The 27,529-nt window shown below is 37.3% G+C and overlaps 1 protein-coding gene across 1 annotated transcript in view; it reads left to right on the top strand.

Annotated features, from left to right (window-relative positions):
• The window catches only part of LARGE1 (LARGE xylosyl- and glucuronyltransferase 1), a 260,231-nt gene that overhangs the window by 75,280 nt on the left and 157,422 nt on the right, over positions 1-27,529 (top strand). The window contains exon 3 of the mRNA XM_026052233.1: positions 3,580-3,766. Within this exon, the coding sequence (XP_025908018.1) occupies positions 3,661-3,766 (106 nt within the window). The 5' untranslated portion in view covers positions 3,580-3,660. The remainder of the gene's footprint in view (positions 1-3,579; positions 3,767-27,529) is intronic.

The following is a 27,529-nucleotide window of genomic DNA, read 5'->3' as shown; positions in this document are numbered from 1 at the left end:
ACTTAGAAACTGAATTCCATTGTGATTAGTATGATGTTACATGCTTTAACATATGTTATGCTCATGCTGGCTGAGAGCTGCCTCATACTTAGCTGAGGAGATGATCCTTGGTTTAAAATAAGCAACCACTCTGACAAGATAGTTAATGGAAGCATTTATCCATATGCTAAGGTAACCAAATCACTCTATTCACTGTTGCCATGTAGTAAGAAGGTCATAGATAAGCCTTTGTAAGGAGAAATGCAATTTATTTTGATTCCCACCATGACCTATCACACAGGCATTATCCAAGCTAGCAGCATCGTTACSAGTAAGAAGGGGTGAGTTCTGAGGTTGTCTGTTGATCTGGACCCACGCAGTAGGTTTTAGAGCTCGTGGACTGGCTGTATTGYACAAGTGTAGAGAAACTACCTTGCTTGCTGACAGCAAGGCATATTTACATGGTATTCATAGCTCAGTACCTTGGTCAATATTCCTTGGTTTGTTAGATTTCTAAAATACATATAGTGCTCTTCAGCGCTCTTTCCATTTGATACACTGAAAATTATAAAGTGAAATGCATACATCTTTTGCTGAAATGCATACATCTTTTCTGAGATTGTGGCRTAGATAGAAAAGCTGATTATGCCAGGAAGAGTGAAGACAAGACCATATTTTAAAATGAAACCCCCTTACCAGAAACTCTTTCAACTGCTAGCTTTCATTTTGGCTAATTCTGATCTTCCCAAACCACTGAAACTAGTAAGGTTGCAGATATTCCATTTAATTGGAATTCCATTGCAGATTAAGAGGAGACATTGACTGTTTTTTGACCCAATAGTCTCCTCTAGCTCCTGCGCTTAGGCTGTTGAGTTACTTCTGTGTCCTTATTTTTTTTTCCGTCACATCTCATGCTGTTTATTTCTAAGTGCATGTGTTCAGTTAGCACAGTTGGTTAGGACTTTAAAAGCTGTCTCAGGAGGGACACTGCTTGGATTTTTTTAAATGAACTAATCTGTCTCTAGGTGTTTTTGATCACTGAAAAAAATGGATTTAGTTGCCAATGTCACRTCTTCAGTAGCTTCATTTTTAGCTTGTACTATGAAGCTGCTTTCAAGGACCTTTTAGGTAGGTGACAGTCTCATTCAGCAGGAGCATGGCCTGGGGAGCAGCAGATGCTGTAGGAGAGGCCTGAAATGTAATGGCAAGCTCATTTCTGTGCTCAACCCAGTGTTGCCAGTCACTTTCTTTCCATGAAAAATATCAAACTGACACCAGTGGAATTGAAAAGAAAACCTAACCAAACAATTGCATTATTGTCATTGAACTGATTTGGAGATGTCACATTAGGTAAAAATCTTTATAAAAAATGGCTTTTTCTTTTTTAAAACACCAATAAATGAAATATATTAACATTTCCTAGAGTAATCCATCACAAGCTTACTTGTCTGTCTAGGATTTTCCCCAATGCCTTCTTAGTTAGGTAAAAGATGTGCATGARTGTGCAGAATTATTTGATTTTTTTTTCAATGAAGGATGACAATTCATAGAAAACTGAGTGGGCCACATTCCTAGCTGTACATTGCAGCTGAATTTCGGAGTTCAATGTTTGTCCTGGTGTTTTCTTAATTTGCTACAATATCATTCTCCTGAAAATTTCTATCAGTGCACTTGTAACAGCATCATTTCATAACTGTTTTGTGTTGAGTCTTAGTTTCCTTCCTTCCTGTGGTTTTCACAAGTCTCATTAGTAGGAGCAGTATGAGACCAATGCTGGTTGCATTACAAAATTTAACTGCTGGAGAGTGACCCAGCTTTGTCGGGTCAAATTTTCAAAGTTTTATTTTTACACGCATAGATTGATGTCAGTGGTGAGTACTCCCTGTTGTTACAGGAAAAAAAAAAAAAAAGTCTATTTGAAGTAAGTGGTTCTGTGCCCTTCATAATATATACACATATAGAGAGCTTGGAACACAGAAGCCAGGGAAATTATCCCTGTTTTTCAAGTAGGCATGCAAAGGGCTCTCTTCAGAGTAGTTGTACTAGTTATGTGATATATAGCAAAGAAACAAAATGTAATCACTGTTCAAATACAGTGRATAAAGATAAGGATTCTCTACAATTTATCTACCAAATGTGTGTGTCTGTCTAACACAGTGGCTCTAATGACACAGTTGTTAAATATTAAGTATGTCCACATATTTCCTGCAAAATCTGTGTGGTGATGCATTCATTGAGTTGAAAAGCTGACACAATGTAATGCTTTTTTGTGCTGCCTCTGGACAAATTATATTATATTTTATCAGTTCCAAGGTCAAGAGTGTTATTGTGACTCTTAAACCATGGTGTAGTAAAGTGGGCTCTACTGAACTTATGAGGAACAGCTCTAAGTTCTCCTGATTGCTGCAGCCAGGTATCTCCATCAGCAAAGTTCTTTGTCTGAGCCCATTTTTCTTGTTTATAGCTCTAACTTGGTGCTGCAGTYTGATTTCAGAATTGACTTTCACTCCAGTATAGGTGGAGTTGTAGAGCTCGAACGTATTTTCAGTATGTACAGTGGTCATTTTTAATATGTTTGTATAGAAATGCTTTAAATGCTGTTTTCAATTTCAGTGCCAATATCAAACACTGTTTTCAATTTCAGTGCCAATATCAAACACTTTGTACTGCAACAGTTTGTATTTCCTTCTATCGTGCTGTTACATGGATTTTTTTAATCTGAAATCATAAGGTCTTTCACACAAAACCTGAACTGGATTTGCATGAATTCAGTATCTTCTTTTCCTTATTTAACACTTTTAGCCTAATAGCAGCTTGTCAGTATTTTCCTCACTTTATAAAAGCAAGCAAAAGATAAGAAATGTTGTCTTTATGCCCTGCGTGCCAGCATGGGTATGGCAATATTCWTTTTTTTCATGAATAAAAATCCTCAAATAATTTTATCTTCTCTTTGTGAAGTGCAAAACAATTATTTTAAATAAGTTAATATTCTATTGTTCTTGTTTGCKTTTACTTATAAAAGCAATACTTTCCAGAATCCCCTTTTCCTTGGGTATTTTACTTTTTTTCTCTTTYCTCCTTTTATACAGGAAGCGAGAATGGCAAACTGAGTTATTTTATCAACATACCCTCCCACCTCCAATCTTTACCTTCCTTTTTTGATTCGCTATTTTGAGTTCTTCACCGCCTGCAGCCAGATCATTGATTCACTCATGTGACTCTTGCTCTTTGGGAGCAGACTAAGAAATACAGGTGGCTTTCTCTTATCTGCCCAGGGCCACCACCACACACAGTCATCAAAGAACCCCGAGTTTCTTTGGTGTGAAAGGGCAGCAAAAAATAAATAAAGGTAATGCCTCTCTGTGTGATTGGCCTAGTGTGAGGTTAGGTGGTAAGATGCATTTTATTGACTTACTGTGCTTTATGGAACTTCTTAAACTTACTTTATTGTGAAAYATGCATAAAGTTGAAATGGGAACTGCTCTCCTCTTTCAATAACCCTGCTTTGATCTTGTTCCTTTAACTCTTAGGAGCACTAGCAAAGACTACCCTTTCCACAGAGAAACAAGCTGGTAATACCTTTTTTCCTTTCCTTTTCAGGGATTAATATGTGGGAGGCTGTGAACTATTTGCTTCCAACATAGGAACAGCACTGGGTTGGCAATCTCCACTCCTGAGAGAATGCTGGGAATCTGCAGAGGGCGACGGAAATTCCTGGCTGCCTCTCTGACTGTCCTTTTTGTTCCAGCCATTACCTGGATTTATCTGTTTGCTGGGAGTTTCGAAGGTAAGAGGGGAGCACTGGCCGGAGGAGGCGCTGAGTGATCTGTGTATGGGCAGTTAAGCGCAGATCAGGCGTTGTTGGTTTTATGTGCACCAAGCGGACTGGACTTGCATAGGAAAAGGCTCCCAAAGAGCAGATTGGAACAAAGGGCCTTTCTTACCATCTCCTCACTGCAGAGGAGGAGGTGACTGCTGACAGCACTTGATTTTCTTTTTTTTTGGAAAGTTTTGAACAGTGTAACAACAGCAAAGATTTCCCCTTACTCGTTTCRCTGTGTTTTTTGATGTTTAAGTGTTGCTCACACTGATTGTGTGCACGAAAGCCTGAGCATTTCATCTCAACTGTGCAGTGATTAATCTTCAGAGGAAGTGTCAATAATACTGGACAAGCCCAGGCCTAAGCCTGCTTTCAGTACAAAACTGTGCCCAGGCCATGCTGCTGGACTAAGAATTTAGCTAGCCGCAATTCAAGAGCTCTCAGGAGAGTCATTATGAGAGATGAAGTTTCTCCACAGGGAGTCTGAATGTGTTTGTAAGGATGGGCTGGATACAACCATGCCCATCTGTGGATGTCCCAAACTTGGCTTTTCCAAACACTGYATTAATATGTGAAGGCTGAGTTGGATTGTGCAAGGCAGCCAGTCAAGTGCCAAGAAGAGCTCAGAGTAGGAATTACTGTGCCACATAAACCTTCACCTTACAATAAAGCCTAATCACTAATGAATAGACCTGAGATCAGATGATCTGGTTTCAGTTTTAATGTTCTTTTACTGGAGAGGATAGGAAGGTGTTTGCGCTGCTTCTAGTTCTTCCTCTTTAGGAGCTACAGCCATTGGGGGCATCTGCTCACTTCTTTTTAGAAGCAAATGTTATGTCTTGCTTTAAAAGTTATTTTGTGAAATGTTTCAGGGCCTTCTGATCTAGTTTTATAACTCTCCATTCCCCAAACCTGTGGACACATGAGGCTCTTTTATTGCTTTTGTTCTGYTTGTATGAAGACTCTTGGTTCTGGCCACTGTCTCTGTGCAAGTTATGCCAAAAGGCTGAATGCAAAACATTAACTTTAGTTAATATCTAAAGCATCTCTATACATAAAATCAGTTTGAATCCAGATCCCTCTGCGTGGAACTTGGTTAGCAGCTGTGGTTGGAATATCTTTCTGTTCTCTTCTTTCTTCAAGTGGATTTCCTCAAGCTTGTGTATAAATTGACTTGTGGTTGTGTAACTAGCACTTTTCATAACCAGATTTGCAGGAACCAGTACCTTGCCTTTTAAAATCTCTGACATTGCCTTTTAGATTTTCTGACAAACTTTTTTTTTCCTTACTTAAAGAAGTTTAGCAATGATGTTTCAGTTAGGCTACAAAGTGATGGATTTCAGCCTTTTTTTTTTTTTTTCTACTTTCTACCTTATTAAAAAATGATGGACTATTTTGTGTTTGGCAATAGGTATATATATTATTTTGGCAAGTTGAAAAACATTTGGCTTTTTTAGTTTGGCTTTTTTAGCAAGAGGAAAAGTGTTTCAGCCTTTTAAAGATTGTTCAAACACTGTTTTATAGTCTGGTAATTTTTAAAAGGCATTGTTTTAAATGTCAAGCTTCTTCTGTGTTTCTTTGGCTGAGAAAATTGTCCTTCGTTTGAAATCAAAGTTATATTCCAAATTAAATTAAAAATAAGAACATCTGAAGATTTTTCAATGTACTGTACATAACTTTCTAAATTATTTGCATGCTAGGTACAAATATTTGCTTATGCAAATTTATGTGGTTCCTAAAATGTCTGCCTTAATGGGCAGCAGCTTGTTCTAGATTGAAGCACTTGTGGGATTTACATTAAATTGGAGTAATAGAACGGGTGCAGTCTGCATCCTGGAAAGCTAATGAGTAGGCAGAACAGTGCTGATTTTGTTTAACTTTTAAAAGCTGAGCAAATGCAGGCCTCACCTTTTTGCTTCTGTTAATATTATGCTGCCATGTTGTAATGATTATTTTGTGTCCACTGTTGATAATAGGATACTGCTTTAAATTTCTCTCTGTGTCTGTATCCCWTGTTTTTACAAGGAGCTCAAAAGAAATAACGGAATTTACTCCTAAACAGTATTTTAACTGGTCTAAACATCTCAATGTGAATTAATCTTAAATGCAGGTTGGCAGCAAAGACCATTACCTAGTAAGAAACTCTGCACAGGAAAAGGAATGCAAACAATATTAAGTTTATAATTGTTTCTATATTATTTCTGATTTTTCCTTTTGTTTTCTGGATGGATGATGATTTTATCTYAGTTTATAGGTTAAAAGCCAAGGTCAGTTAAACTAGTTATTTAACCAACTTGAAGACATTATGGACAGAAAGATAAAACAATTCTGCTGTCTTGTCTGATTTCTTGTTTTGCATATCATTATAATTCACACAATATTCTTATGCTTTAAGCTCCCCATAGATGCTTGAATAAAAGATGTCCCTATGCTGCTTTCATTGATCACATATGGTGGTAAATGTTTTCTGTTGAGCTGACCTCAGATTCCAGTCAGTGTTTTTTGATATGATTTTCCCCACTGAATTAAATAAATTAAGAGTACGTGGTATTTCTGTAGATGGAGTTATTCAGGTATGGAATAATGGGAGGGACCTCAGGAACTCTGTCACGGTAATCCAACCTCTTACTCAAAGCAGAATCAGCTACAAGATCAGACCATATTGCTCAGAGCTTTGGTCTTGAAAACCTACAAGGCTGGAGATTATCAAACCTCTCTTGGTAATCTCAAGATTGGGATTATCTGAGATTCGCCTCAAAATGAAAAAGGTTTTCCTTATACTCAGTCTCAACATCTCTTCTTTCAATCCCTGGCCTTTGTAGGAATGATCCTGTGTTCCTCTGTACTCTGCAGGGTACAAAGATGCCTCCTCCCCAGGCTCTGCTCCTATAGTTGCTCCTCACAAGGCAAGTGCCCAAGTCTCTGGCCAGCTGGGTGGCCCTGCAGCAAGCATACTTCAGTTGATCAATCTCTTTCATATTTTGAGGGACCCAAAACTGGACACAGTATTCTAGAAGTGCCTAGTGAGTAGTGAGTAAGAKGGAGTAGTCATATCCCTCAGTGTACCTCCAGAGGTCCTATTGATACTGCCCAGGATACTGTTGGTCTTCATCGCTGTCTCTGCACACGCTGCTGGCTCATGCCTTAACCTGCTGTCCAAATTCTAGACAGTGCCCAAACTATTAACTGCTACCCCTTGAGCCCAACAACCGCACCAGCTTTCACCCATTGAGCAGTYCACGTAGCTAAAGTTTAACATCCTAGCTTGGATAGAAGGATGCTGTGGAAGACCGCACCAAAATCTTGCCAAATTGATGAATGATTACACCAACTATCTTTTGTTATTCACAGATGTAGTCATTTCACCACAACAGGCAGTCAGGTTGTTCAAGGATAATTTACTCTTGGTAAATCCATGCCTATTATTCCCTTGGCAAGGCTTGCTGTTTTTCTCTTTGGAGGTGCTTATGTACAGTAGTCAGGTCATCTCTCAGTTTTTTTTTTTTTTTCAGTAAACTAAAGAGGTTGAGCCGGGTGAGTTGGCAAAGTAAAGAATTTTGAGCTCTTTTGTTTGCATTCTTTCCCTGTTTGTTTGTTTGCTTGTTTTTTTCAGGACACTGGAATTGTGTGTGTCTGTTCAGTGCTAGTGTTTGCAATGCTGCATGCTGTGATAAAATTGTGTGTTTTCAAAATAATTAAAAATTGAATTACTTCTCAACATATTTATATCCAAAGATTTCACTTGTTCTTCTGCCACAGCATGGCACTCATGGGGACCTCATCGAGAAACCATTTATAATCTCTTTGTTTGTGGACCTATAATACAAATATACCCTAATGTGATGAGTTCCCATGTCTTGCTTTTTTAACTAGTTTGCAATTCTATCTATAGGAGGGGATTTTGTTTCTTTTTTTCTTCTWTTTTCCCSTCTTGTCAGAAATTGTATTGCAGGCTGCTACATCACAGCTGCCATTCAGGCACTGCTGTGGCAAGACCCTTCCTTGGAGTATTCGTTGGAGGTGGCGTTACCCAGGCTGTGGCTGTGACAGCAACAGCTACTAAAAGCCTCATTTATCATGTGTAAATGTCTATTAAGGTTACAAACTAGAATATTAAAGAGGACTTTGAATACTGTATAGCCTTTGAACATACCTGGTTACTGTTGTTGTTTTTAATAATGCACACAAGGGCAGAATAATTTCAGTTATCAGTTACTTTGAATGAAAAAGGTAATTGTTCCAACATTCTTAAATTACATTTAGAAGACAAGGTAATAGAATGGGAAGGATGGAGTGCATTTAAAACAGGAGAGGAAATAATGAAATAATACATAATAAATTCCTGSTAGAAGAAAATAGCAATTTCACTAACCAGCAGTACCTGGAGAAATAGCATAATTTTCCTAGATATATGCAGCAGTTTCATATCTCCTTTACCATGGAGGTAAAGGGTATGTATACATGATACATATAAAAAGGATGTATGAGATTGTAACATGTTCTCTAAACTACAGGTTCCTCAGTATAGTTTCCACTGTGCATTTGTGGATTCACAGCAACCTCTGTTTTGACAGAATGAAAATTSATTTGAGTTATCGTGGCAGATCAGCCTCAGATTAAAAGCCCTGAAGTGCCCATGTAGGGCTTCTGTATAGACTGTGCATCACGCACAAGGAAGGGCCACTGATGCAACTTTTGTATGAAAACTTGGTAGGACTTTTTCTGAGATTATGTGCAGAGTCCATGATAGAGAACAAAGTTGACTTTTTGCACAAAGAGCTTTGATATACATGACAGAGCACAAAGGKTTTTTTTTGTTTTATTTTGTTTTTAATTATTACTAAATGCTAGGCTATTTTAATAACAGAGCCTTCCTTCTTTCTAGGATTTGCCTTTCTAGATTGTCCTGTTTTCATCTTAGTGTTAGGTGACTATCATTCCCTAACATAGAGTAGATTTTAGCCCAAGAATTCTGTAGGGACATGTTTGGAGCCAGAATTTGGGCAAACACCTCATAAAGTTCAATAAAATATAATGAAAGAAGGCTGCAAATACTCATCTTAGTATTTAAATGGATTCACTTTGATGCTCTTCACACTGTTTTTGTATATGCTTTCCATAAATATTCTAGCAAATATGTTAATTGGAAAGACTATCTACAAAAACAATGAATATCCAATTTTACTATTCACAGGAAGTTGATTTAGAAATCATATTTGTGAATGCTTGAATCAGAAAACTGGTTCTGGGACTTAGGTTTCATCCAGTGAAGTGCTAAAAGTTTACCGCATGACCTACATGCATGATCAAAACTGCCTGCTTTTGTAGTGCTTCCAGTGGATTGCTTGTAGCAAGAAGTAAGCAAATAATTAATTGATAAAATGTCCATCATACACTTTCAACTAATGAGATGCATAAGAAAATAATTCCTTTGCTGACTGTGTAACCTTAAAGGGACTAAATCTTAAATTGCTGTTTTCATTACAAGTTGCCCAATTTGCTTGAATTTTGTCTGCTGCTGTGTATTTCAACTGTTCTAAACCAGAAAACCCAGTAGCCATTTAAAAAAATAAAGAAGTTTAAACCCTCATATTGATCTGAGGGGGCCAGCCTCTTTTCAGTGGTGGACAGCGATAGGACTGGAGGAAACGGCCACAAGCTGAGGCACCAAAAGTTCCACAGGAACTTAAGAAAACACTTCTTGACAGTGAGGGTGACAGAGCCCTGGCAGAGGCTGCCCAGGGAGGTTGTGGAGTCTCCTTCTTTGTCGATCTTTAAAACCCGCTTGGACGCAGCCCTGTGCCACATGCTCTAGGTGACCCTGCGTGAGCAGGGGGGTTGGACTACGTGACCTCTAGAGGTCCCTTCCAACCTTAAGCATTCTATGATTCTGTGATAAGGCTCTGAGAAAAGAAGTCCTGAAAGGCTGCCATGGCCCATAAAAAGGATAGTGCTGTGATGGATGCCTGAGCAGATTTTCAGGAGGTGTGAGTTAGTTATGACTGGCATCTAGTAAACCTCTTCACATGAGTGGTCCACTTTTATCCTGGAGCAAAGGGTGATTCTACCTCTTTACTTAAGCTGCCATAGTTAAAGTTTACTTTAACTATGTCTTCAGTTTTTGCTCGGAGATCATCAAAGAGTAAAATTCGTCACCACGGTGAAGACCTCAGGCTGAGCCAGAATGCAGCATGGCCATGAGAAAATCTGGGGAGTCAAACCATGGAGCATAAAGGTTTTTATTCTCAATAAATCTTTCAATTAAATTGAAATGCAATTTTATCCTTAATTTTATCCATAAGCTCCACTGAGCAGTTCAGCAGTCAAATGTTGGTATAGGCACTGTTTCTTCCTTAGCTTGGCAGGAGTTCACACTCTTGAAACAATATATAGTTTCCTACTAGTTTTGTAGCGGCCACCTTTTTGTCAGCAAGTTGCTGTTTATTCTTTCATATAAGTAAAATTAGCTGTGGTCTTACTTCCTTTTCATACACCTATTGATTGGATGGATTTTTTATCATTGTTTTTAAATGCCTACTTTTTGGCTTTCTTTTTCTAGTCAGCCCTTATTTTCTCATTTCTATGAGAAAAATAAAKATGAGAAAAGAAGGGACTTCTTTGACCAAGAATAAGCTGCCAAACTCTTTGTTAGAATAGCTTCTTTTGAAGTAAATCTGTGAGAATTATCCAGRATTTATTTCATTTCTTTCTTCCACACTATTTGAGCAAAGTTTTAAGGAAAAAAAATGTCATTTTATATCATGTGAAGGTGAGGGAATTCCACCTCAAGGAGAGAGACTCAGTTGCCAGATTGTTTCAGGGCTGCATGCAGCACTAGCAGRAGAGCTGTATCCTGATTTTTCTTCCCCTCTTTCACACATAGGTTTGAACACAGCTAACTAACTAGCCAAGCAAGAGGAGTTTGATAATCTTCTTTAAAACAAACAAACAAAAAGCCTAAACAAGTAGAGCTTGGCTTTTCAAACTAAAATGTGCAGTTTTGTAAGCACATCAAATATTCTTTGAGAACTGGAACTAATGTAGCCTGACTTGCTGTTATTGATGTCATGGAGCTGATTGATGTTGAAGTTGCTTTTCCCACAATTAGGGCATTTATAAAATCTAGCTCCCATATGGGTCTCTCGGTATCTAAATAAATCTTGAGCTTATGCTGCAGCATATTTCTCAACGGGAAAATGTATAGCATCTCTCATCTCTCTCGCTGCAGGTTCCTGACAGTTGTAGAAGCCTCATTACCTCTGACTTTTTCCCCTCTACAAAATCATCTGAAATTAGCCAGTGAGCTTTGGGTGTGCACAGGAAAGCAGGTCAGCCAGTGTGTACCAAAAAGATGAGAAAAATACCCGAAATATAAATGTTTGAAGAGATTAAGATTGAAATTGAATGTTTTGATTCTGCTAAACATATCAGTTAGCTTAGAACATTTGACTTACTTGATTTCTATTGCTTTTTTTTTTTTTTTTTTTTTTTTTGCTTTTGAAATTTGTGTTCTTTTTCAGATCAGGGGAAAAGAAGGAAGTTTGAAGGCAGAATCTTGCTTTTCATTAGCAAATCTGTAGTGTCTTCCTAGAATTTTGAACCTTTTATTTTGACTATATAAGTATGTATAATGCAAGAAGAAAGGGGAGTCAAATTAGACTGGTGCTGTATTCCCTTTACATTCTTCTGTAGTTGACTGCTGTTATTCACTGATGAAGAGTTGAAAATAGACTGCCTAGGTCTTTTGTGCAATTCCTTATGACCGTTTATATATTGTACAGATAGTGTTCTTGCATGATTTAGGGAAAGCAACTTAATACGGGTGTTCTCATCCTGATATTGGATGGATAGGTTGCTGATATCTTTATTTTAAAGAGTACTAGTATATTCAACACATGTTCAATCCTTCTTTACCCTTTCAAGTGCTTTTCCATCATGACAGCCCTTGAGTAGTTCAGTTGAGTAGTTTATTTGCCTTCCTTGAAGTTTTGCCTTCTGCAATTCTTGTTTTGAGACTTCACTCCCAGAAGAACAAACTTTCTGTTTGTTTGCTTGCTGTTTAACATATCCAGGTATCTCTGGAGAATYGAGTGGAATGCACAGCTGTCTTAACAAATGTGGTCTGACAGCAGTCATCTTGGTTCATTCAACTCTGTAGATACCAACAACGGAAGGAAAAGTTGATGACCTGGAGAATGATATGTATTTAGCCAGAGATTTCTCTTTCAATTTAACAATGATCAAATCATTTGAGAGATCAGGCTGTAGTTATTTTTTCTAACACATGGCATGATTATCCTTCTGCATAGGTCTGTGAAATACAACTCAAAGTACAGGTGTAGCCATCAGGTTTTAAATCTTCTTCTCCTTTTTTTTTTTTTTTTTTTTTCTTTCCCTTTCAGGACAGAATTAGATTAGAAAATCTAATTAGATTAGAAAATCTAATTCTGTCCTGTGCATTTTTTCATTTAACACTAGAGCTTGCTGAGATCAGTAACTGGAGGTGAGGCTACTCAAAGTAGCAAAGTTCAAATTATGAAAAAGTTACATTCATGCCATTTTCCTAAGCAAAGTCAACAGTCAGTGACAGAACATGCTTTTGTTTTGGTAAATTGGTACGGTTGTATTACAGTCACATCTGCTGTGGTCAATGTAATTGAGCTAGCACAGGTACTGTGAGTAGAACAGAGAGGCCAGTCTGAGAAGCCAAAAAATGTTGACGAGCTTGTACTCGTGTGAAGCCTGAGCCACACTTCCTAACTAGATTAAAACCAGTGTATCTGTGGCTAATTCGCCTACAATAGCATCTTTATTTTGCTCTCTAGGAATATCCTACATGTAGGGGTTGAGGTTGCTATGAGGTTGTTTAATATCAAAAGAACGTTATAAAGCATGCAATATATAAGATTATTTCTGGAGCTGAAATAAAGCCATAGCTAATAAGCTAGTAATATTCTTATATGCTGGAAAGGACCTGAAGAAATTGCAGAAATAAAAACCTGAAGGAGGTATCTGTTCCTGGTGTAATTAAACAAAACAAAAACTTCAAACTTCCTCTTTTCCCACCATTTTCTTCCTCTCCTACTAGTTTTCTTATTTTGTTGTTCATATTTCCTTCCCTACTTGTCAATACATCTCTCCTAGAACAGTTGTAGGCCTTTGTTTATTTTTTGTTTCAAAATCGAATTTGCAGATATATTTGTAGATTCTCCTCCCCGCGCCCCCCAGCACACCACTGAATAAGTAATTCCAACGTGTTCAAAATCTCAGTGCTTTAATCTGTGTCCTGATTTGTCTGGCTTCAAGGTAAGGAGTTAGAAGTAGGCAAGGAAAATATATATTTTTTTTAAATCATTCTGACAATCTACATTTCTTGTAGGATAAATGATTATGACTATGGGATATATTGGAAAACATTAAGTGGAATGTAATAAATACCACCTTGAGAATTGTAGATGAGTGCTGCAATTACCAAAATGTATAGCTGTTTCAAAAAACAGATAAATTTATAGGATAATTACCAATCTTACCATAGCTAATGGGAACTACTTACCAGAAAATGTGAAGCTTGAGTGATYGGTTGCCATCGCAGGCCAGGAAAACTAATTCCCCAGGCTGATTCTTCTTTCTGAACTCCAGTTTGCCATTCCTTTTCAGGATGAAGAATAACCCTTCAGAAAAGATGAAATCAAACACTATTTCTGCTGCATATTATAATTTTGTTATTAACTTTGGGGAATTAGATTGATTTAGTCAATAATGTGGCATCTAATTATTCAAGGAATTAAAGATTGTAAACTCATTTTTTATTTTAGCAAGCTGGTAGTCTTGATTCTTCAAATAGAATATAAAATTATTGCCCAGTGTTTACAAGTTACTTTTGCAGCATGAAATTTGCAGGTGAATTTTTTTTTTATTTTGTTTTTTTTTCAGAGTTAAGACATTCAGTATTCTAGAATCATATTTAACTAGTACCACAACTTTAATATTTCACAGTCAGTACATTTCTTGTCTATCACTGGTTTTAATTTGAAGTATTCAGACTACTCAGTGATTTTACTTGTTAATTTTAGCATGAATTATGTTTTCAGATGAATGGGTGGTATGAACTCTGCTTTATATTCTTCTAATCTCTACTGCTCAAACTATTATATGTGTGTCCCAGGTGATCTACACTGACTTGAACAGTGATTTCTTTTGGTCTGAAAATGTAATGTATGTGGCATGTTTTCTGAGAGTATTAAGTCTAATGGATTTAGCTATTTCACCTCTTGCTTCAGTGCATTACAAACCCAGGGGGTTAAGGTAAAAATCTTAACAGAGGTTACAGTTTGCAGRATATTTTTGTAGGAACGAAGCACAAAAATCTGTCTGCGTAGCTACACACAATTATTGGCTTCCAAGGAACTCCAACTAAACTCTCTTTACAGCTTTGCCAATACACCCAGAGGAAAGTAAATCTGAAAATAACGATTACTGAATGTATTTGTGTTGGATAAAGGTATTAGATGCCTGTTCACGTACACTTGAATGGAGATGTGATGAATTAAGGAGTCTTCCTGTAGAAGGGAAATGGCTTTAACCAAATGACTGAAATGTGCCATTTATCTCTTCTAAATTGTGTGGCTTCATTTTGCCCAAGTGACCTGACTTCAGAGATGTTGATAGTGGCTCTCAGCTGTATTCTGAGTTTTTTGCTTTAGCAGGTTTAAGATTTGGGAGCAAGATGTTCCTCAGTCATTTTTCTTCATGTTTCTTTCTCCTCTCCCCAGTTTTAAAACGTTCTCATATGTCCCCTTTCTCTTCAGCTACTGTATTGCACCTCAGTGATTTGATATTAATAGCAAAGATTAAGCAGTTTCAGCTCATCAGAGAAGAGATATTAATCATCATCAGGCCCAATGAGAAGTTTAATTTTCCGCTTCTCTTTTTTGCACTAAGCTCTGGCGGCTGTCACTCGCACCGCTGTATGCGGGACGTTTAATAATCTGCTGCCGCAGATGCATTTCAGCTGTTTCACTCCTTTTATTTCCTCCGTCAATCTTGGTGACTTTCATCGTCGCAGTCCTTAATTGAAGACCCCTGTCAGGAAATGGAGGGAAGAAAATTCTTCCTTGAACAAAGCTAGTTCAGGAGCTTTGTTTTTTATTGTATTCAGGAGTCAGATTAATTAAGTCAGGATATTGAAAACTATGGGAACTGTTGCTTTGCTATGTCAGTCACTACCTGTTCCCTTCAAAAATATCATATCCTCCCCAAAGCCAGCTCCTGTTTGTAAGCACTTTTTTATTTGAGCTCCAGAAATATGGCTAGATTTGTGGTGCAAAAAGGGTGTGCAATCCTGGTATGAAAAGAAAGAATCCACACAGAAAACTCCTAAATTGCACCCATACAATTACGCTGGTGTAGCTGATTGCCAGGGATAATGTTATTGCAGCTGTTTTGTTTTTACCAGCTCGGTTAAAACACCTATAAAAGCAGTCATGAAGGATGACATGGTGATTGACATAATAATACCTCTTTTAAAAGACATTTTAAGAATGTCTTAAGAAACCTCAAAAGTGAGAAAACTGTTTTCTGTGATGATACTGCTGCTATCACTTGTCAACTGCACCAAAGTCCTCCCCAGGTAGGTATTAATGGGCAACGTGCATATCCTGTCCCTTTACCGAGTTACCATCTTCCAAGTAGTTCTAAAAGCAGAAGCTCTCCATTAGCAAAAGTAAAGAAGAGATTTTTAAGCTAGAGAAGAACAAATMAGATTAAGATAGAAGAACACTGGGAGCTAAAAAACAGCCTGTTAGTTACCTGCATGTGTCAGAATAGATCATGCGGATTCAATAGCGTGTTCACTGGTTGAACAGTGGGCTACAGCATATGATGTGAAGGCACTTAAGTAGAATTTTAAGCATCTGTAATTGTGGATGCTGCCTTGCTTTACCAGCTTTGAGTGACTGATCTTGAGTTACTATTTCTTGCATTTGAAAAACAGACAACTTCAAATTTGAAGAGATGCAGGTTGTGCACCAAAGAGCTCTTCTGCCCAGACTTAGTAGTTACTTTTGAAAATCTCTGAAGAAAAGAGAGGGGCAGTGTCAGATATACTGGGGAATTGATTTATTTCCTCTTGCCAGGAAAGCTCCTGTATCACTGCAGTTTTTTTTTATGTTTCAAAAAGGCCTCTCTCTACACTGCTCACTTGGGATGAGCCCTGTAACTTCAGCTGGCCTGTTTTTCATCACAGAACGTTCTCAGTTTTATTAAAAATGGTTTTTCCAAAAGAAGAGTCTAGTTGCTATCAATAGCTGCTTTTCCACCTTGGGGAATGGAGGCACAATAGGCTGGTAAATCAGGACAAAATAACTTTAGCTCAGAATAAAATGCTCTTACGCACTGCAATTGCTGCCTCTAGAGAGGGAACTGGAACTCTCTTCCCCTACGACAAATCTAAAACAATTTGTACTGTTTTCCTTTTAATTGTCATGATTGTTTATTTTACAGGGTGACTCAAGCAGATACAGAATGATATCGACAACATAAGGCAAATGTAAAGGTACTTTTTTGGGGGAAGTTTTAGAGCATACTGGTCTGCAATCTAGCAACATGGAATTGGGAACACAGGAGAATAAAATATGCCTTCCGCTTCTCCCCTCCACCCCCTTTAATGTCTAGATACTAGTTTTGGAAACAACTTGTTTTGGGAAACATCTGCCTATTTAAAAACAGTGGTTTGTTTTTAATTAATTAAAATAATGTTGCTTTATATATTTATGTGTAAATAATAAGAACAGATATATTATGCACATGTTGTGAGAAATATTCCATTAAGTTCTTGCAATTTTGGTCATAGTGGAGCTACAGAGAAATAATGGAAAAATTTCTGAGCAGAGGGTGCTTTTGTGCTAATTAGAGGTGAGTGTTTCAAGACAAGCATCTTGACCAGTATGTTGTTTCCATGGCCAAGCAGCAGAGGACTGGTGGTGCTGCAGTGGAATAGGGGCCAATGAAAAGCTCCTCCAGCTGGAAAGGTCATCCATGGTGGGCAGAGGAGGTGCTTGCATGGAGTTTCGGATGAGCTCGGGAGGGCAGAAATAATAAAAAGGAAGACCTGAAGATCAGGAGCTGCGTTTTCAGTGGGTCTCAGAGAACAGTTGCTAAAATGCTGTGGTGAAAAAYGAGGATTTCAGGATTTTAGCTGGACATGGAGGAGCTAACAAATAGGAATGAGGAAAGCATCGTGCTCAGTTTTGATTTTCACTTGTTATAAACATTTCCTTTGTAGCACATTGAACAGAACAGTGAGAGACGGTTTTTCTTGTAATAAAGCAGGATGAGGGAAAGAAGACAAAGGAGTAGGAGTGCATTCATTGCAGGTAGTAGTGGGTTGCTGTAAAAAAGAGGGTTAAAAAGCAAAACAGGGTATTATTTGGGGGAGTTAGGGAGCGACTCGGCTCAAATAGGACTCATTATTTGCCATATTGCTGAAAGTGAAGAAAAAGAGGAAAAATTACAATAGTAAACTAAAAGTATCAGCAGTGACATTATTTTAAGTTAGTTGCACATAAACATGAGCATGAGATAATGACTATTAGGAAAGTATTTTTTCCTTGTGTGGATTCTACTTGGTGTTATTAATTCTCTGTCTCCAAAGACAGTAGCAGAATGTTATATCCAAATTGCTGGAGCTGTCAGCCAAGGTTGCAGAAGCAGAAAGTGTATGAGGAGGTCTTTGCTTCTTATTCAGATAGCAAAAATAGAGTAAAAAAGATCAGAACTTCAGAGTGCAATTATCCTAGATGTTTGATGTATAATTTCTACAGACATTTGCTGAGAAAAAAAGTGTATGTTAGCACAAATTGAAGCATATGATGGAAGGTCAAGCCTCTTCCCTGGCTGATTAAAGAGGTAAGGGTTGATGTACAGTGAAATTCCCAAGAAAATGAAAACTGAATATTTGCATTTTGTACTATAGGGTAGCTAGACTTTCCATTGCCTACACAAAGTGGATTTGATCAGAACATAACAAGCTACAGGTTTAAATTGCAGAAATGGGAAATACAGGATTTGACAGAACAAAAGGTGGTTCTATAAGAAAGGATAGTTAAATATTTTAATAAATCATAAACAGGATTTGTGAATTCTTTACCATAAGATTTTAAAAAYATGGACAGTGAAGTGGCAAGTGAAATTCAGCGTAGGTAAGTGTGAAGTAATGGCCCTTTGGAAAGAATGACCTGTATTCTTGAGATGATTGTTACTGCTCTGGAGCTAGAACTTGGCCTTTTAATATATATTCCAAAGAAGGTWTTGGCTAAGTGAACATCACATTTTATAGTAAAAGGTTGAGTTTAACACTGAAAAGTACTGGATAGTGCATGTATGTCAGTAGCCCCATGCAAAATATGGTAAACTTCACTAGGTATTAGAATGGGAAACTTGATTGTATTTTTCCATTCCGTTGCTGAACTGAGAACTTGTACAATACTGAAAACTTTTCCAGAGAGGGCAGAGCTATTCAAGTGAATGGATAGGGTGGATGCCAAGACAAAAGCACTTCATCAGATTGTCTATACATTTAGGACTGAAATTGGAAGAAACTACATGCTCATCATACCAGTACATTCTGGCAGCCTCTCGGTGGTATTAATGAAAGGGAAAATGCTCTCGCTAGTTCTAAAGTAAAATGTGTTTAAAAAAGGGCTTATATGATATATCAGCATGGGAAAGCTGGGCCTTAGCTCAATAACTGAAAAGGTCCCTTATAATCCTATGTGGCATCTTTGCAAATATATTCCCTTTTTGCTTTATGGATCCCGCTTGGGTTCCGCTGCACAGGCAATAATCTCCTTTGCTACAGAAGGTAATATTATTGGGAGCTTATATTTTGGCTTCTTTGTGGTTTTAAAACACACCATTTTTGCGGATTAGGTTTACAGAGCTGATTATTTAGTATTATTTGATGAGGATGACAGTTGCCTCTTTTGCTAAGTACTTTTTCATCTACTGATGAAAAACTGTAACAGGTAGGTAATACTATTGTTACTATAATTGACTGTTGAAGGCTAATTAATCGCAAGTGCCTCATAAGGCAAAGGGAGAGAAGAAGTGATGGAGGAAAAGGAAGGCTGTTAAGCTCTGGGCATGCTGCTTGTGAGTTGTCTTTTGAGTGACAGTCTCTCCATGTAACTTGAGCTACTCAAAGCAGTTGTGTGGGAAAGTGGATTTCTTTCAATGTGGGTGGTTCGGGRAATGCATTTTGTAAAGAAATACACAGTGTGCATTGAAAAAGTTCAGATCCACCTTTTATTTCTTTGCCTGAAACATTGATTTTTTCTCCTGCTATACTTCCAGTCCTGGAGGATACAAAAGTACTCTGCAAAATAGAGAATCGATCCTCAGAGAGACGGAGAACTTGCAGTTCCCAATGACTTAGATTTTATTTATGGGGAGGTAGTGTCTGTCCTTATCAAAGCATAAAAAAAACCTCAGAAGTCTTGCACAAGAGGTAAGGTTTGGAACTGAAGAGTAGTGCCGGAGCACATTGACAGGACTATTAAAAACAGAAATATAGCGGTTACATATAAGAAATATAGTAGAAACATACTAGTTATATAGTAGTTAAATAGTTATATATAGTACATTTGATGAGCTTACAGGAGCAAGCAGCCCCTACCCTGCAACAAATGCAGTGACATTGATAATTATAAGTGGCTGTGATCCCTCTTCATATGATCATTAAACTAGATATGTTTAAGTCCCTTTCAAGCTTAGTGACTGAACATACTGTGGCTCACTGGATCTCTGATGTAGTTCTTACAGCTTTTCTCAGGTGGAATCACAGTAAATGTCCTGTTAATTTAATCACATTAAATGCTAACTTGCACTTACAAGWTGTGGTTAGCCTGATCACTGCTGTAATTTCTGTGTTCTGCTGCCTGTCCAAGTCAGATGGCCCAAAAGCCTCGATCCCCTCTTCTTGAATGTTTGGGGTTGTTTTTTAGCCCTCACMGTGCTAAATTTAGAATGTCTAGGTCCATAGATTTTTAAAAGGAAAATAATCTCTTCAAAGTATAACTTTATATAATGTATGAGAGAGATTAGATGAAATCGAATCACTTTCAAAATGATTTCCCTTATATTGTYTTATCAGTGATTTTTTTGTTAGCACTGCAAAGCTATTTAAAGTATAGGAGAAAGAGTTAGAATGGGAAACTATTCTGAATTACACATCAACAGAGTTTCTAGCAGCATTCCAATGAGCAACTCTATTATTTCTACAAAAAAAAAAAAGCTTTTAGTTTTGTAGTACATGTTGATGTTTGAGATTTTCTAGTTTTTGAAAGCATAGTTTGATCTTAAACCAAATTTCTGAGAAACCATAAGTGAAAAAACACAGAAATTATAGAACTATGTATGTGTTTTTATGTGTAAAATATCAAGCCTTTWAAAAAAAAACTTCCTCCAATTTAAAGCTGAGAAAATTATATCAGTCTACTTCATTAATCCTTAAAAGATATTCTCTGTGTGATTGATTAGAAAGCTGTTGATGAAATCCAACCCATGATTTTCAAATTTTAGCTTGGATAAGTATGCTTAAGTTATTTATTGTAGATCTTCAGTGGCCTTTAARATATGACTTAACCTATAGGCATCTTGTATTCTAATTTTTCAAGAGTTCAGCATGAATACCATTAATGTTCCTTTGTAAAATGACCACAGAAAAGTTTGAATAAAGTCATTATTTTTGAGAGTTTGAATGTTCTTGGGAAAACCATCCAGCCTTTTGATGGATGCCCTAAAAAACTTGAGACAGTTGCCAAAAAGCAAAGAAAGCAATTTCATGAACAACATGAAAGAAACAGCTCATTCCTTTTTTTTTCTGCAGATTGCTTGCTATTTTACGTAGTSTAGAATTGTCTTAAAAGTCTTGAAAAAATACTGAATTTAAAAAATGCACCTTGTAGTTTAGTTATGAAAGAAATACTGTAGCAGATCTGTTAAGACCATTACTAGGATGGGTAGTGTAATTTGGACACCCTAAGCATTATTATGCAGATCTTCAAATAAGTGGGTTTCTTTTAAATTTATTTTAACTGAATTCTGGATTAATTCCTGTTTTCTTAATGAAGATTTTTATGYAACTACAACCAAGCAGATATCTCTAACAGACGTTTGTTCCTGGCTTGGCACACTGAAGGCTTCTTTTTTTGGGGATGCCACAAGTATCCTTGACTTTCCCGGACAATGTGTATGACATGATAACAGTTCACCATGTAAGGGAGAAAACGTGTAAATGCAGAGTCGCACCAAATGACTTGTTTATTGCGAATTCTTAGCAGTCAGTGTGGCTCTTCTTTTTGTYTGTTTGTCCTGTGTGTCCTGTTTTCATTTAATAGTCTGTGTTTGGATAAATGATGAAATTAAAGAAAAAGGGAAAAAGAAATCATCACTAAAACTCTTTTCTGTCTGGTTTTCCATCTCTTGCAGCATGACAGCCTGTCCCTCTGCCATGTTCCRTTGCTCAGTTGTACATTCATTTGTATTCTTGGTTTTCCTTTCATGCTTATGCTTAGTTACCCTCTCACTTTCAGGCTCGCTCACTCAAAATCCTGCTTCTGTTTCTCTCTTGCGATTGCAGTTGTTCACACATCCCTCACACTCTTACTCTTTCCTCAGTCTTTTCACACCCTACATCCATTTAAGCTTTTTCTGTTGCACTTTCTTTTGTGCTTGATTTCACTCTGCCTTTCTGTCACACATGTTTAATTTTCTCTGTTTTATCACTGAATTTCTAGGGATAGATTTGCAGTGCTGCSTTGCGGGAATAAGGGCTGCTATTTTAGTGTTTCTCTTAATAGTTTTTATGTTCCTTGTTCAGCACCAGTGATGATGTGATCAGAAATCCTTAACCATTGGCAGTTTCCTTTCTCATGTACAATTTTGGATTTTCCTTCTCTTTTTAAAAAATGTACATACAATATATATAAAATTTTGCTCTTTTTAAAGTTGATTTATACTAGCAAAATGATTTTATTTATTTATTTGTTTATGCACTGTTGTACAGCAAAGTAGCATTGTGTTCTGTTCAAAAGTGCCAAGAAACCAGAAATGGAGTTAAAAAGAGAACGCTGTTAACTCATATCCCCACAGTTTTAACAGTATGATTCAGTCATCTATTTCTGTTAAAAGGAAACATTTTTGGAATGGGAGAGTCTTGCAAATCAGTTGCACAAACTTCATCCGCCTGTTGTTTCCCTATGCTGRATATTTTCCACTACCTAAGTGTCTGCTCAGCTCTTCTTAACAAAGCGCATGAAGTTTCTGCAGTTTCTCTTGTGACTCCTTCCTATATGATAATTAACTATTCCTTTTATGAGTAGACTTGTCCTGAACAACTCTATCTTTTAAAGAGAAGTGCATTTTTGTTTATTTTAGCATGCTCTTCACCTGTATGGCTTTGTTGTATCCTTTTTCTTTGGTTTACAAGCACAGACTTAAATATAGGTTAACAGCTTTTATGTTTTGGGGCTCCCCTGAAGAAAATGACAGCCCGTCCGTGCTGCATATAAAAGTTCACCTGCCTTGCGGTGCTGCGGCTGCACATCCTGCAGCTTCACCGCTGCTGGGGCTGGAGCAGTGGGGACTTGAGATGTCCAGCAAATATTGGACTCCTCGTACAGCTCAGGCTGATTCAGCCACACTGTRGTAAGCCTCTCAACTAGTTAATGAAAATGTTTAGGTTTGTGTGCACTTTGCAACTGCTGTCACTGAAGTTACAGATATGGTTATATAATGGTTAGAGAAATTGGAGTTAAGTGAAAGAGCAGAGGGAGAAGAGATGCCATCCAAGAGATTAAAGCCACCCATCCATCCCACTATGTCACATCTTAGCCAGCACCACCAGCCTCCTTCCAAAAAAGTTAGGAATTTGCTTCTGGTAAGCAGAAAGAGAACAACTTGCCTCCTATGTTCCTGCTATTCCTTCTGTCAGAAATTTGCGAAGAAGAGTTAGCAGAAATTCCAAATTTTTGGTTTTTTGGTTTCTGTTTGAGGTCAGAGCAGAACTTTGAAAACCTAAACAGCAATTTGATTTCGAAAATACTTGAGGAGATAAGATAATGGACAAACAACAAATATGTCCTTTATTTTTTTTTCTGATTAAGTGATGAAAATAAAATCTTTTGTGTAAATGACAGAGGTTTAAATAGATTCTTTTTTCTTCTGGAGCAGTTGGAAGGGAAAGTTGGAAGGGAAAACAAAAAGGTATTCCCTGTCTGTAGGGCTTTTCTTTGTGTCCTGAGGTCTTTGAGTTGTGGCAGATGTCTATGCAGAGCAGAAATGCTTGTTACCTGAAGAGTAATGGAAAATGAAACTTCGATACATGGCAAGTAAAACTGTGTGCACGTTACTGTACCTGCGAACGAGGGGACACGCTACCCAACTAGGAGACAGTCATAAATGCTCTATAGCTGGAATGACATAAGGAGGTAAATCTGTCCCTCACTTAATACTTGATTTGCTTAGAGTTCGCCCTGCCAACTGAACAGAGAGACAGGAATTGCTGCTAATTTACTACAGAGCCTGGCATAGGATCATTGACCTTCCTACAGAAGGCTCTTAGCTTTCTTCTAGGTCTTTTTCTGTGATTTTGAATCCAGAAAGAGCCATACACTGAGACACCAGGTTGTAGGTTGAGATGAATGAATTCAGGGCATTTTCAGCTATGGTTTTCATAGTAGATACCTGAAGAAAATTAACTATATTTTTCCTGTTTATTTCCCAGCCTACTGCATCAAAAAAATGTAGAGCTTTGGAGAAAGGAATTAGTTACCAATTCACTGGAGGCAATGAAGAGAGGACTCTGAGACTTATTTTTACCACATAAATCAAAATGGACCTCTCAATTTTCTTGAAATTCATCAAGAAAAAAAGTCAGTACTTTATTTTTTTAAATAGTTCCATCCATTTCTTTAATGAGTGCTGAAAATCTTTAACCTTCAAGGCCAATTATTCTCTGAGTCTTACCCATGCTTTCCATTTTGAAGATATTTTTCTTCATTTTAAAAAAGAAAAAAAAAAAGATTAATTATAAGAAGATGGATACTTAACTGAGCTGCATACTTCTTGGTGAATCTCAGCCTGAAACTGATAAATGCTATCTCTAGCAATTTAAAATATTTTTTTTCTTTAATCTGAGTTTTTGTAAAATGGGGATACATTAAAATTTACCCATCTAGATAGCACGCAAGACAGGGTGATACATAACTGTCAGGACTGAATGAAATCATTCCAGCCCATAGGAAAGCTTCCCTACGTACCAAATTTCAAAATAGGCAATAGAAAGATAAAAACTACCTCTCTCTATCTTTGCGTGAACYGAAAACCCCTCTGTTTTCATAGTTTGCAAAATAAGAAAATCTGATATTAAAATTAAAAAAAAAAAGAGAAGAAATGGATGTAATTCCCCAGACTTTTAAAACAGTCTAAAGACTTCCAAAGTTTTTAAAGACTTAGAAGAAGTCTGGGGTCATTTAATCTGACTGATGGTGTCTTTTTGGCTCAAAAAAAGATACCATTTACAGAATTGCCAATCCCAAATATCCCAATATCCTAATATCCTGAGTTCCAGATCATAAAAATCATGACACCGARTTTTTGCTATTGTTTCTAAAGCAGCCTTTCATCTCTTCCCCCCAAAATAAAAGTTCTCATTAGCTGTCATTTGGGTTATGAATTGTTAGATCAGAATTTATAAGTAGAGTATATTTTCAAGCTTTACTCTGGCGTTATATGGACCCAAAATGCACTTTTTTAAAAAAAGGTAAACCAAGACTATTAGTGACAGTCCATACATTCATTCATATTATGAGATGCTCTATATTTTGAGCAGTACTCATCAAACAGGTACACAGGCTTGTCATTTAAATGGCTGGGGAATTTCCTTCTTTAATCTGTCATATGATYCTAGAGAGGATGAGATTTGTTACAGAATTTGGGCATTTGAATTAGTCCTAGAGACATGCAGCTTTTCTCTTACTTGCTTCTCTCTTGCCTGCATACAGCATGAAAATGTTGACAGATGCATCCCTAACTCCAAAATAGGTTTGGGAACCATTCGACTTCACATCTCATCTAAAGATGTAGGGAATGGCAGCTTTTGGGAGCAATCTGGCTACTGCTTCTAATCACTGCTTCTTGCTATGATATTCTTCACCAGATTGAAGAACTCTTTAGTACCTGGTGTTTTCTCAMGGTGAAGAGGCCTGTACAGCTGAATCACTCACCTCTCAACCTTCTTTTCATAAGCAAAACAGATTGATCTCTTTCAATTGTGAGAGATTGAATTACCTCAGTCCTTAATTCATTTTCTTGTCTGTCCTCTGTATCTTCTGCAAATTGTCAACCTGCTTTTGAAAATACATATGCCAGGAATCGTCATGGTATGAACTATCAGTCCTGTCACTACKTCATATTTTTAAGTCCTTTCTAGGATCCATGTGTTGCAATATACACTRCTCAGCTTTATAGAATGGTGTGCATTGTTTGTTCCTAAAAGTGCAGCTTTGCAATTGTTTGCACTGACCTGACTTTTCTTTGAGTGGGAGCAGCCTGCTGTRGAGTTGCTCTGTCTTCAGCATTATTTACATTCTGAACTGCCTCATGTGCAAATCTGCTGTGCGTTTCCAAAGTGACAATGAAATGCGGACTAGGAGCAAGCAGAGCATGATTCCTTTGAGATCCCCGTGGATATTTCTGATTCAGTAAYTGACACCTGACACAGATTCTTGAAATCGGCCGGCTAGCCAGGACTCGCTTCATAAAATAGGATGTCCTGATATTACTTCTTTTTAGCACAAAAATTTGTGACTAGATGAGACACCTTGCAGATACCTGAATGTATTGCATCTGTGCAGTTATCTTAGCTTGCCAACTTGAAATCTCATCAAAAAGCTGAGTATCTTGAAATATATTCTTACCAATTAATTTTGTAGTGAATTCTGGATTCACTTTTCCATTATCTAAGTACACTTAGTGCATTTGGCATCAGTATGGCAGACCTGGAGTTGTCATGATCATTCTGTTTCCCCTTTTTAAGTACTGGCACAAAATAAATGCTTAGTTAGTAAAAAAAAAAAAAATCTGTCCTTTCTGATAGGAGTTATAGTTTTCTTGGCAGTTCACTGGACAAATCTCCTTCTATATTCTTGAGCACAGTTTTCCTCTGAATATTTATATACAGTATGGGATAGAAGATACCCAATTCCTATTACTAAAAGTCAAATTTTGAAGTTTGTTTGCAGTTAACAACTAGATTTTTATGTAAAATCAGAGATCTTTCTATATACAGAAGGCAGATTTTGGCTCTTGATAATGGACACAGTCCCATTCAGTTCATCTTCAAATGAATTTAGTTTTCCAAGGATGCAGTGATTTCCAAGACTTCAGTATAGGATGAATAGACATGTTTTCAATATGCTGACCTCCATCAACACATTCGCTTCCTCCTCAAACAAAAGCTTTGTTTGAGGGAATATCCTTCTAGATTGAAGACCTAGGGTCTTCAAGACTCCTTTGAAGTTTTGCAAAAGCCCCATTCAAAGGCTGCATTGGAACGTCATAAGATGAGTTAACACTAAGGGGTATTACATTACAAAGAACTGAATGGGTATATCTTTGTGTAGTAGTTCCACTAATATGACTAAAATGACATTTCCAACTATTCACCACAATACAGCTTCATCGGGGAAAAGTTATGAACTCTTTTTTTTTTTCTGTTAAATTCTCTACAAGTCTATTTTTAAAGCTCTACATTAACAAAGTAGTCAAAAGAGCAGCTATCATTGGAGACTATGGCTAATTCATAACTTCTATTGATCTTAAACTATACGGTTTGAAAAGCAAACAAGATCTGAAAAACTTTCAAGCTGTGTTACACAAACTCTGCTTCCTTCTAAAATGTACGAGTATGTACTTCACACTCCAYTGTTCACTGCAGTATTAAAATTCTTCTTCAAAAATGAAATGGAATAGATTTAAAGCAGTAGATGCAATTTGTCATCAAGTTGCTCYTTCAACATCTCCACCATTAAGTTTGTCTTAACCTTGTTTTCCTTGGGACTCAGGAGTTTTTCATTGGATTTTAGCATGTAAAACCCCATGTTCATCTTGCTCCCCATAGTCAGAAACCATTTACATTGTAATTGTGGATAGCCTAATATTTTTATTTTTTAGAATTAGGGGATTAGTCTGACTTTTAAATATAGTGAAACAGACATCTTCTTATTAACATTTATATTGCTTCTTTCTTTGTTTTGCTCCAGCCAGTATTATTAAAGCACAAGGTTTGTTTGCTTTAGTAGATTTGCAGAACAGGACCTGGCCATTTGGTGGTGTGAGGTAGGGCAGCAAATTAAAGCAGATTAAAGAGTTCAGCTTTGGCTTGCTTCAACAAGGATGCACAATAGCATGGCATTAGTTCACACATCCTGAACCTTTCAATGGATTCTCACACTTTCATATTCCTCTTTCAGACTTCAGAAATATGGTCCTCTAAGGCTGAGGTGGTTTGGAGATGACTGACCTCTTTCTTGCATGTTCTGCAGCTCGTGGTCATGCTCGCTGCCTCTCACCCGACCCCTGAAGTAGGGGGAATTTACAGATTCACAGATTCACAGAATATTTAAGGTTGGAAGGGACCTCTACAGATCATCTAGTCCAACCTTCCTGCTC

Source organism: Nothoprocta perdicaria, unplaced genomic scaffold (genome assembly GCF_003342845.1).
Source record: "Nothoprocta perdicaria isolate Ctin4 unplaced genomic scaffold, notPer1 scaffold_86, whole genome shotgun sequence".
Classification (NCBI taxonomy): Eukaryota; Metazoa; Chordata; class Aves; order Tinamiformes; family Tinamidae; genus Nothoprocta; species Nothoprocta perdicaria.
This window is presented reverse-complemented; position numbering and strand designations above follow the sequence as displayed.